We start from the raw sequence: 12,030 nt of genomic DNA on the forward strand, positions 1-12,030 counted from the left end.
GAGGTAGAACCTCAGAGAAAGGAGAGCCTGGATCCTGTGACCCTTGATTTGAAATCCACCTGTGTGGACTGCACCTCTGGTGCAACCACGAAACTGACTGGCTCGGCCAACTATATATTCTGTGGCCCTTGCAGCCTCTACCCTTCCCTTCCCTTAGATGAGGTCTCTCTCTCTCTCTCCCTCCCTCCCAACAAAACATTTCTTTCCTATGTGCAAAGTTTTATTTCATCCTCAGTGGAGTCCCCAACTATCTGGACTTTCATACCAAACCTTTCGGTGTTGTGTTTTAGGCCAGAATTAAGTGAATTGGTTGTTTGGGACAATTTGTTAGAGAACATTTCCAGAGCTAGTCATAAAACATAGAAAGGGGATAAGACGAGAAACATTTTATTGGGTACTTCACATCGGTAAAAATGACAGGAAATAGAAAATGGCATCTGACATGAGCTAGGCACTATGCTTCAATCCAGTATCATTTGTGTAAAACTTTACATACATAGAGATAGAGATAGATAGATAGATAGATAGATAGATAGATAGATAGATAGATAGATAGATAGATAGATAGATCGATAGATCGATAGATCGATAGATAGATAGATAGATATTGCTGTGCTCCCCTGTCTACAGCTGGAAGAAAATCTGAAGCTCCAGGTCACTACGTAGCAAGCAGAGGAGAAAAGCGTACTGAACTTGGCTTGTGAAGCACTAGCATCTGTTCCTCTCCATCACGAGCAGTGACATTTCCCACAACTGAATACATTGCATCTTTCGGGGTGGGGGAGGAATAGAGAGCATCTTGGCATACAAAGGAAACATTAAGCAATTCTTATGGCTTCATATTATCTATTTTAAAAAGTTATTAACATTGAATTGCTATTCTTTAAGAATAGCCCGGGAAATGGGGTACCAGTGGCTCACACACATGATCCTTGCAACTTAGGAGGCTGAGACCTGGAGGATCATGATTTGAAGCTGGCTTCAATCAGAAAGTTTATGAGACATTTTCACAACTCATACCTGGCTGTGGTGGCATGCACCTGTCAAGCTTAGCCATCATGGTCAGAATGTCCATGAGACTCCATCTCTAGAGAAGGAGACTCTGTGTGTATGCCTGTGATCCCAGACAACAGTGGGAAGCCTAAAGTAAATGGACCACAGTCCAAGCACTGGCCTGGATGGGAAATGAGTCCTCATCCTAAAAATAACCAGTGAAGCCAGGCGCTGGTCGCTCATGCCTATAATCCTAGCTACTCAAGAGGCTGAGATCTGAGGATCACAGTTTAAGGCCAGCCTGGGCAGGAAGGTCCCTGAGACTCTTATCTCCAATTAACCACCAGAAAACCAGAGGTGGCACTGTGGCTCAAGTGGTAAAGTACTCACCTTGAGCTGAAGAGCTGAGGGACAGTGCCCAGGCCCAGAGTTGAAGCCCCATGACGGACAAAAATAAATAAATAGCCAGTGAAACACAAGGCTCATTTAGCGATACAACACCAGACTAGAAAACACAAGGCCTGAAATTAAACAACTGTAATGCTGAGAGAGACAGAGACAACCAGAGAGAAAGAGACACAGACAGAGAGAAAGACACAGAGAGAGAAAGAGAAGGGAAGGAAAGGGAAGCGGAGGGGAAGGGAGTGGAGGGCTAATACTCTAAATATCATTAGATGAGAACCTGGAAAGATAGCTCGAACCTTTTACAACAGAGAAGGTAACGGTGTGAGCATGAACACTGACTGATTACAGCCGCGGAATGAGCCCAGCTCTTATCCACAGAGGTCCAGGAGCTGGGTCTCTAGCAGTGACATTCTTGCTTCCCACAGTTAACCTCCCTGAAAGAGTCCAGAATGAATCTGCAGACGCAGCTGGACTCGGCTATCAAGAAAGAGAAGCTCTGCCAGCAGAACATGGTCTCCAAAGACGCTTATGAGGAACTAACGCAGAAGTCACACACCTGTCAAGATGACCTGACCAAAGCCCTGGAGAAGGTGAGGCCACACCCCCTCATCCCTAGGGAAGTTTGCAAAGACATGCCAAAGACTCCAGAGACACTTTCCTGCAGGGCTGGCTATCCTCCAGGCATCGCAGACCCTTCTCCTGGGGCTGGACTGGGTCTCCTGTCAAGAGAAGGCTTGCTTAGTTAGGCTTTTGTTGGGGGGTAGGAACAGGCAAAGATGGGAGCCACGTTGAGCCAATCTTTCTGCCCATGGGTGACTCTGGAGCAAGGCTTTCGGGGGAAACTGTGCTCTGTCCACCCCCTCGCTCCCCCCGCTGATCATGCCGACAAATCAATTCATCACACTTGAAGAAGAAGGACTGGGGGAGAGAACACAGGCGTGCAGACATTCCAAAAACTACCCCTTTCTGGAACACTAGGCAAAGTGACCATCAGTGCCAATCAGAGGACAGGGAGGGACTGAACCCTTCTCTGTTCAGGACTCAGCAAAGAGCCAAAGGGCTCTGATGGCCACTTTCATCCCCTTTGTCTTTACTGGAAGCTCGCTCATGCGACCACAGAGACAAAGAACCTGCAGCGAAACTTGCAACAGGCCCAAGAGAGGAAAAGTCAACTGGAAGATGAAATCCTCGCTTACGAAGACAGGATGAAAAAGGTCAATGTGGAATTAAAAAAACTGCAGAACTTCCACCAGGAGAGCGAACTAGAGGTGAGAAGAAGCCAGGGGCTTGGGCTGCCTTTCTCTTAGGGGCGCACAAGGTCACCTTTTGCATCCAGAATTATTTAGCGTTTAAAAGCCATGCCCTTTGGCTAACACATTCCCTCCACCTACTCTGCTCCTTGATGGGCAGAAGTAACGAAGATCAGAGCAGGAGCGCCCTCTGCTGGCCGCTGGAAATAAAATACCCGCAACAAGTCCTCCTAGGCCAAGAAAGCCCACCCTCTCTGCCTTGTCCTTGTGTGATCTGTCCTTTTGTGCTCCTGGGCAGGTGCGCGCCTTCGACAAGAAGCTGGAGGAGATGAGCAACCAAGTGCTGCAGTGGCAAAAACAACACCAGTGTGACCTCAAGATGCTGGCAGCAAAGGAATCACAGCTCAGGTCGTTTCAAGAGGAAATGGCCACCCTGAAAGAAAACCTCCTTGCAGATGAGAAAGAGGTGGGCAACCCTTGGATACTATTGCTTCCTTTTGTACCATCCTGCCCACATAGCCCTTGGTGAGCGGGTAGTGTGTTCAGTGTGATACAGGGGTAGGTACTACCGGGCCACAGCCCCTGCTTCAACCCGAATATAGTCTAATGGCTTGGTCAATACATTTTGACCAAACACAAACCCCTCATTCCAGAGAAGAGATCGTCTAGCACATCAGCTGCCTCTGACTCAGACACCTCTCTGAGTGTTCCTCCTCCAGGATACACTCCATACATACAGCAGCCCTAGACCCTAAGGTAGAATTGGCTAAGTAGACACGCCCTACTACCTGAGCACTGAAACTTACGTTAGTAGGCCTCAGAACATCTTGAGGTGGCTGCAGTTTTTGTCCAAACGAGAAGGAGGCTAGCTCTTCCTCCAAATAGTTTTCTTCCCATCTGTTGAAAATATATCTTCAGCCTGGGCATAATGGTTCGCTTCCTGTAATCCCAGCTACACAAGAGGCAGAGATGAGAGGAATGAGGTTTGAGATCAGCCAAGGCAAAAAGTTAACAAGACCCTATTCCAGTCAGTGAGCTGGGCATGGTATTACACACCTATGATCTCAGTATTGCAGAAGTTAGGAGTAGAAGGATCCTGGTCAGAGGCCAGCTCCAGGTACTATTAGCTTCTTTCTGAAAAGTAACTTTAAAAAGGACTGAGGGTGTAGAGCAAGTAGGTAATACAGCACTTGTTTAGCATAAAGCCCTGAGTTCAAACCCCGATACCACCACCAAAAAAAGGTGGGGGCAGGCACGAGTGGCTCACGCCTGTAATGCCAGCTACTCAGGAGGCTGAGATCTGAGGATCGTGGTTCAAAGCCAGCTGGGGCAGGAAACTCCATGAGACTCTTATCTCCAGTAAACCACCAGAAAACTGGAAGTGGTGCTGTGGCTCAAGTGGTAGGGTGCTAGCCTTGAGCTGAAGAGCTGAGGGACAGCGCCCAGGCCCAGAGCTCAAGCCCCATGACCAAAAACAACAACAACAACGGTTGCTATAGCATACCGTTATTTTAGAACAAGTCACTGCAATGCCTTTGGTCTGGAGACTTACTCTATGCACGTCTGCTCTAAATAGTGACCTCAGAAACATCACGTGATGTGAGCGACACTGGTCTCAGCATAGACAGCACAGGAAGACAAGACGTAGGATTTAGGGTGGCAGGGGACATGAAGCTCTCTGTTCCCACTCCTTTACTCTCTCATTTTCTTTTTACTCGGAAGCCCTACTGCCCGCACCCACCAACTGTGCCTAAAGAAACCCGTAGAATCCACCGAGAAAATGATCAGACAATGTGCAACATGGAGCAGTGGGCAAAAGAGCAGAAGTAAGTATGGAAGAAGAGGAGGCGGGTCCCAAGGCTCAGAGGAGATGAGAAACCACTTGCATGCCAGTGGTCAGTCACATACACACTCTACCCTGCCTTGCCCTGCCCTGGCCCTGCCCTGCCTTGCCCTGCCCTGCTGGGAAACATATCCAGTGTCAGCCCACACCTAACCATTAGGCTAAGACCAAGAGACCCAGCTCATTAGGCAGGTTTAGAAAGTCCTGCAGCATAGGGATAGGGCAGCATCAAGATGGAAGGGAAGTTTTGCTGGGGCTCTAGTTTTCTCTTCCCGACCTGAGCTCCAGCTTCACTTGGACCCTTTAAACTTGTTCAGTGCCTCCCTGTCGAATAGGAAGAGTTCTGGGTCACCAGGTGCTTAGCTCTGGGGACAGAGTGATGTGAGGCGGCCTGGTGTCCAGCCAAAGCCCTGTTGAGAAGACCCAATCTCCACTGCCACGCTTGCTCACCAGAAGCTAGGGAGGGAATCAGCCACTCCTCTGTTCGTTTCTTTACAGGATCGCCAACGAGAAGCTAGGAAACAAGCTCCGTGAGCAGGTCAAATACATTGCCAAGCTGACTGGTGAAAAGGAGTAAGTGACCCCACCCCACCCTGGCTGCTCCTGGGACCCAGTAAGAAGGGCCAACAGGAGCCAGCCTGGCTTTATCAATCACCATGCAGCTCCCACCCCAGGGAAGGACCCTCAAGTCCTGAATCTGTGGGCCCTTGGCCACACTGGGCCTTAATTCCCTCACCAGCAGGACAAGCTGGGGTCACTAGTGTACATGCCCCTTCCTGTTCTCCTCTCTGTAGTTCTCAGAGGTCAGGAAGGCTGAGAAGGGGACAGGCACTGAAAGACAGCCACGGACTAAGCAACCGTAACACAGATTCCCCCAAATGAAGGAGCACAGAGGGACAGCTCACCGTGGCGTGTCCTGAGATGAGCGCTTCAGACTGGGGGTTCCTCTGTTCCACCCAATCATCAAGGAACCTCTGCTTGTATGCTCCCCACCCCCACCCCCACCCTCCTCTGCAGTCTTGCCTCACCTGTGTGGTCAAAGCTGGGCCCACCGAGAGATAAGATGGAAGAGTGTAGGAGGTTTCAGGATAGAGGTAAAGGAATGAATGTAAAAAAAAAAAACTGAGATTTGGGAGGTGAGAGCAGACCCTAGGAGATGGCGTCCTGGGCTTTTGTCCAAAATGACCGTGTGTTTATGGCCTACTGGAAGGATCTGGGGATAGGCTTACTGGTGACAGAATGGTTCAAGCAGGAGCTGCCCTCCAAACTCTGCCCCAGGGGGCTGAGCCCACAGGAATCCAGCCTGGAACCCACGTATGACACTCAGGGGTGAGGCACTATTATAGATTTTGGTCAGAAGGGATAAGACCACTGCAGCATAGAGGCCAACTGGGACTTTGGATGCACCATGTGGGTTATTGGAGGCATCAGGCATACCGACAGGACAGAGAGCCACAGAACCAGGGAAGTGCCTGGACCCCAGCTCCTGCCAAAGGCACATGGAGTGAGGACCTTCAAGACCAGCCAAGTTTGTAAAGAGCGTATTCCCAGAGAAGAGTTTGCAGATGAATTCTTTGATTTCCGCTAGAAAGGCCTGTGATATTTGCCCCTGGATATAAACATTGTCTAGGGAGAGTTAACTAAAAGTTGACAGAATCTGAAAAAAAAAAACTTAAATCATTTCAAGTTTTTCTTTATATTGCACCAAGATCTAAGATGTTTTGTTTCACCAAAAAAAAAAATCATTCTTGAGTTTCCTTGATCCTGTTGAAAGGAAATTTTTTTAATAATAAAAAGTAGCTCAACTAATAATTAATTGGTTGGGGTATGTGAGACACTCTTCTAAGTGCTTTACACGTATTACCTTGCTTAATCTTCTTAAGATACCAGGAGTTCAGTACATAGGTGCTCAACTGAAGATGGGGTTGTCTGAATAAGGCCAGCATAAGTTGAAAATAGTATTAAATCAAAAATGCATTTAAGAAGCCGGGCACCAGATCCTCACACCTATAATCCTAGCTATTCAGGAGGCTGAGATCTGAGGACTGTGGTTCAAAACCACCTCTGACAAGAAAGACTATGAGACTCTTATCACCAATAAAGGCCAGAAGTAGTGCTGTGGCTCAAAATGTGGCAAAAGAAGCTCAGGGACAGCACCCATTCCCTGAATTTAAGCCCCAGAAACAGAAAACAAAAAAAAAAAGCTTTTTTTTGTCTGTCATGGGGCCTGAACTCTGGGCCTGGACACTGTCTCTCAGCTCTTCAGCTCAAGTCTAGCACTGTACCACTTGAGCCACAGCACCACTTCCAGCTTTTTCTGCTTATGTGGTGCTGAATAATCAAACCCAGGGCCTCATGCACGCAAGGCAAGCGCTCTACCACTGAGCCACCTTTCAGCCCCACACAATGCATTTAAGAGTCAGATGTGGTGGTGCATGCCTATCATCTCAGCTACACAGGAGGCAGACATAGGACTGTGATCCAAGGCCAGATCTGGGGGAAAAAAAACATGAGATCCTATCTGAAAATTAACTAAAAATGGTCTGGGAACATAGTTCTCAAGTTGTAGAGAACCTGCCTGGCAAGCATAAGGCCCCGAGTCTAAACCCCAATACCATCAAAAGTGCAACAACTAACCTATCAGACACAGCTTAGCAGCACAGTGCTATGAAGAGTAGCAGTCATCTTGCCTGGTAACCCCATGGCCAATTGGGAACATAGGGGGACTCCTACTATCTACCACTGCCCAGGATCTTAAGGAAGAATTGAACCACATACTGCTAGCCTGGGAAAGATCCATATTCAAAATTCCCAGTACAGTTTCTACTGAATGTGTATGGTTTGGGCACCATTACAAAATTAAAAGCTTGTAAGTCAAGGACTGTCAGTAGGTATAAACTGCATTTATAAATGGGGAAAGAAACAATTAGGGAAGATCAATCCTTTATCCCTGGTCTCAGAACTCCACAGTGACACACCCAGAATTCCAGCTCTGAAAGTCTTGTTTCAGAATACTTCCATCCGGCCGCTCTCACATTGAGGAAGTGCAGTTGTGATGGCAAGTACAAATGGTAGCCATCGCTGCTGTTTATAACACACAGGACACAGGGTAATGTTAAGTGTTACTCCACCTCTATTGTAACATGCACTTTCTATCTGTAAAATGGAAACACATTCACACACACACTCACACAGAACTTTCCCAAGTTCTCACCACACATGGTGGTACATGACGATAATCTCAGCAGAGGCAAAAGAATCGTGAGTCAAAACCAGTCTAGATTACTAGACTCCAGGGTAGAACCCTATCTCAAAAAAAAAAAGGGGGGGCTGGGAAGGTGGCTCAGTGGTAGAGCGCTTGCCTTGCATGCCTGAGGCCCTGAGTTCGATTCCTCAGCACCACATAAGCAAAAAGAAAAAAGCCGGAAGTGGCTCAAGTGGTAGAGCTCTAGCCTTGAGCTGAAGAGCTGAGGGACAGTGCCCAGACCCAGAGTTTGGGCCCCACGACCGGACCCAAAAAAAAAAAAAAAAAGGAAGAACAAAAACATTTCCTCAAGTTGTACACAGCCAAGATTCCTATACTCCTAACTGTTCAGCAATGCTTTGGTATTCATTCTGGCTGAGAGTTTCCCAAGTAATCCATGAACACCCCAGCCCACATGGCCAGAGTTGCTCTTAACAAATGAATGATCCTCCAGTCAAATGTCTATTACTTGTCAAACAGGATTGTACACAAACCCCAAAGCTAACAGGTTCAGCTTGATTGTCCCTACCTAACAGATAAGACTACAGATCCAGAGCCGACCGAATGACTCAGAAGTACTAGTTCTAGGTTTTCCCCACTCTTAGGCCTGGGCTTCTTCCACAGGGTCCCATGTCCACAGTGGGTATCCATACCCTCCTTCCTGGGATGGTCCCCATTTACCAGATCTCCTCAGCAGGAAGCTAAGCACAGCAAGCAGACCAAAGGCCCACGTGTCCTTCCTTCCCTCTCCTCACAGCCAGCTCCACAATGTCATGGTCCATCTACAGCAGGAAAACAAGAAGCTCAAGAACGAGATTGAAGAGAAGAAGATGAAATCCGGGAACACAAGGCCGTGCCCCAAAGCCCTAATCCCCAGCAAACTGGAGCACACACCAAGGGGAAGGCCATGCGGCGCACTGGGCTGGAAGGATCCAGGTCAGAAAGCAGACATGTCCAAGTGTATAGGGTTGCCCCACTACTCAGGTAGGTCTGCCCTGTATGACCTTTGCTGCCAGAATGTCTCCATTCTTTGTCCCATGTGCCAAAACCGTAAGAGTATAGCATCATTTTTCCCCCCAAAGATCACTGGGCTGGGAAATCACTTAAGGAGAAGGAAATGGGTCACTCTAGTTACTTAGTTACACAGAGCAGTGATCCATGTGGAGATGTTGCCACATCTGTCGAAGGAGGAGACCAGCTATGGCCATTTGTGATAACCAAATACCTATCTTGGATCTAGCTTCTCCCCCACTTGGGGAAGAGAGGAAGAAAGGAAGGACAAGCCTCTTCCTCCAGTTATGGACCTAGAAACTCAACAGGAGCAGCCCAAGCCCCCACTTGGCCTGGCTCTACGCTTACATTTCCTACCACTTCTAAACTCCGTGTTACCCCAGAGCTGCCTGGCTTATGATAAGGCCAGTCTTTGGGGGAATGACCTCATTCATTGCTCCTCAGATCAAAACCTCCCATATCCTCCCAATTCCCTCAGGTTCCTCGTTTTGCTAGGATCAGCGCCTTACCCTGAACACCGCTGCCACAGATGTTTTCGGTGGAAAAGTGAGTTCCCGTCTCTCTCTCTCGACCTGTCTTTGCACTCAGGAGAATATATCAAGGTCCCAGCCTGCTTCACACCATACTAATGTTTTGCTAAGTTTTGTCTACTTCCTGCAGTGGAATGAGCCTTGGCACCAAAGTTCCACCTCCAGGCCCAGACTCTGAAATAAAGATATGAACAATGCAGCTGCAGTGAGCGCCTGGTGTCTTGTAGGCATCTCAGCCCTCACACCTGCTCCCAGCCACGTGTTCTCGGGATTCTGAAAGACATTAGTCTCTCTCACTTACATAGCAAACCACCATTCCCAAAGCAAGTTTCTAGATTGCCTGGGATTGCTTGTAAACCAACAAGAGATAATTAGCTCCTTTTTTGTTGTTGTTTTGTTTTCTGTGTCTTTCTACAATTTTAAATAGGAAAACAAAGCTGAACACCCCCCCTTTTTTCCAAAAAAAGGAAAGTAATCTTGAGATGCAGAAGAAAGTGAGACATAAGTGATGGATTTTCCAAGAGGGGAAGTGAAAGCAAGCCATCTGCTTCTTCCCTCGCTGCCATATTACACTCCTTCTTTTAATGACTTTATTCTTCTCCCCTGCCACCTCAATACAAGTAAAATTCCATTATAACAAACTCCAAGGACAGCTAAACTGTTTTATTGTGGTAGGATTTTGTTAAACTGAGTACACGTCTAGAATATCTATTTCTAGTCTATAGGAAATGGAGACAAATAGCTGCTAGGGTAAAGTAAGAGAAAGTAATGAAAGCCCTTGTATTTCTGAGAGCACAAAACAAGTGAAGGAAGAAGCCTACCAGGTGGTGATAATTCTTAAATATTCCAGCCTCTTTGCCCAGGCAAATAAAGGCCAAAAGTCACTGCCTAAACAGCAGCTTGTTTCACAGGATGCCCGTCAGGACTTGGGATGGGCAAGTTCCAGAGATATAGTGTGAGACTGAGTGATGAGAATCTCTACGTTTTTATTATTCTCCTACTTATGCTCTTTTTGACCATTTCCCCCAATTAGATTAGCACAAGGGTCTATTCTGTAGAGAAAACTAAGACTGAAAAACGTGGTACTAATGAAATCACATTCAAGGCCTAGCTGTGCTCCATTCATTCAAACAAAAGGTCAATGTCATTGAGATCCTAGTCTAATCTACTAAACATATTTTCCATAATCTAGCAAAGACTCCCTATATGTTGGTCAAAAATGCAATCCCTGGTTATTGTCAATGTTGTACATTTCTTCCAAGTTGTCTTTCACTTCCTGTTGGGCAACTACATCACAGCCAAGTAGTGTACTGTGCAGAGCAAAGAGACAGAATAAGAAATTGGCGTATCACCCAGTCACTTGACTACAAAAGCCCATCCAGATAGACCAAGTAGATAGAATAGGCTTAGAAAGATAAAAGGGTAGGGGGGGAAGAAAAAAAAAATAAATGGTTACAAAAATTACTTTCTGTTGCTGGGAAGGTGGCTCAGTGGTAGAGTGCTTGCCTTGCATTCATGAGGCCTTGGGTTGGATTCCTCAGCACCACATAAGCAGAAAAAGCTGGAAGTGATGCCATGGCTTGAGCTGAAAGAGCTGAGGGACAGTGCCCAGGCCCAGAGTTCAAGCCTCAGAACCAACAATAACAACAACAAAAAATTTCTCTGATTACAAAATTCTAAGAATGAAAGATAACCATCAAAAATCTATATCACTGCTCAGCACCCATAGCTCATGCCTGTAATCCTAACTACTCAGGAGGCTGAGATCTGAGGATCATGATTTGAAGCCACCTGGGACAGAAAAGTACCTGTAAGACTTTTGTCTCCAGTTAACCACCAGAAAAAAAAAAAAAAAACCACAAACCTGAAGTAGAGCTTTGGCTCAAATGGTAGAGCATTAGCCTTGAGCAAAAGGGACAGCACTTAGGCCTTGAATTCAAGTCCACGACTGACAAAAAAAAAAATCTACAGCTTCATACTCATTGATAAAAGACCAAAGTTTTCCTTTAAGAACAGGAACTAGGCAAAAACCCCACTTTTGCTGCTACTTTTCAACATAGTACTAGAAGTTCTAGCCAAAGTAATTGAGCAGGAGAAACAAAAGGCAGACAAATTAGAAAGGAGTAAAATTATCTCTGCTGATAAAATTTAAGATATTGAAAACAAAGATTCAGCAAAGTCACACCAAAAAAAAGGCAACACATCAGCTGAATTTCTATACACTGGAAGGGAAATTATAAAAATAATAAAAATAATTCCATTTACTATAACATCAAAAAGAATTATTTAGGAATTAACCAAAGAAGGAAAAGATTTACATAATGAAAACTACAAAACATTGCTGAAATCTAAAAAATAAATGGAAACACATCCCATGTTCATGGGTTGCTTAATATTAAACTTCCAGTATTATCCAAAGGGATTATGAATTTAGTCTTCATCAAAATCCAAATAGTATCTTTTAGAAAAATAGAAAAACCCATTCTAAAATTCACAAGGAACTTTAAGGGAAGGAACCCAAATGGCCAAAACAGTAAGAAAAAGAACAAAACTCATTTTAAAACTTAACTACAACCGGGGCACTGGTGGCTCATGCCTGAGGATTGCACTTCAGAGCCCACAGCAGAAAAGTCCAAGAGACTCTTTTTTTTTTTTTTTTTTTTCTTTGGTCCGGTCGTGGGGCCTGAACTCTGGGCCTAGGCACTGTCCCTCAGCTCTTCAGCTCAAGGCTAGTGCTCTACCACTTGAGCCACA

The 12,030-nt window shown here is 46.1% G+C and overlaps 1 protein-coding gene across 1 annotated transcript in view; it reads left to right on the forward strand.

Moving 5' to 3' along the window:
* Positions 1 to 9,553, forward strand: part of Pmfbp1 (polyamine modulated factor 1 binding protein 1) — a 44,639-nt gene extending 35,086 nt beyond the window's left edge. Inside the window, exons 14-20 of the mRNA XM_013012673.1 lie at positions 1,824 to 1,988; positions 2,499 to 2,666; positions 2,947 to 3,114; positions 4,371 to 4,474; positions 4,990 to 5,064; positions 8,493 to 8,719; positions 9,504 to 9,553. Of these exons, the coding sequence (XP_012868127.1) occupies positions 1,824 to 1,988; positions 2,499 to 2,666; positions 2,947 to 3,114; positions 4,371 to 4,474; positions 4,990 to 5,064; positions 8,493 to 8,719; positions 9,504 to 9,553 (957 nt within the window). The remainder of the gene's footprint in view (positions 1 to 1,823; positions 1,989 to 2,498; positions 2,667 to 2,946; positions 3,115 to 4,370; positions 4,475 to 4,989; positions 5,065 to 8,492; positions 8,720 to 9,503) is intronic.
* Positions 9,554 to 12,030: the final 2,477 nt, after the last annotated feature.

This window comes from Dipodomys ordii, unplaced genomic scaffold (assembly GCF_000151885.1).
Source record: "Dipodomys ordii isolate 6190 unplaced genomic scaffold, Dord_2.0 Scaffold18, whole genome shotgun sequence".
Lineage (NCBI taxonomy): Eukaryota > Metazoa > Chordata > Mammalia > Rodentia > Heteromyidae > Dipodomys > Dipodomys ordii.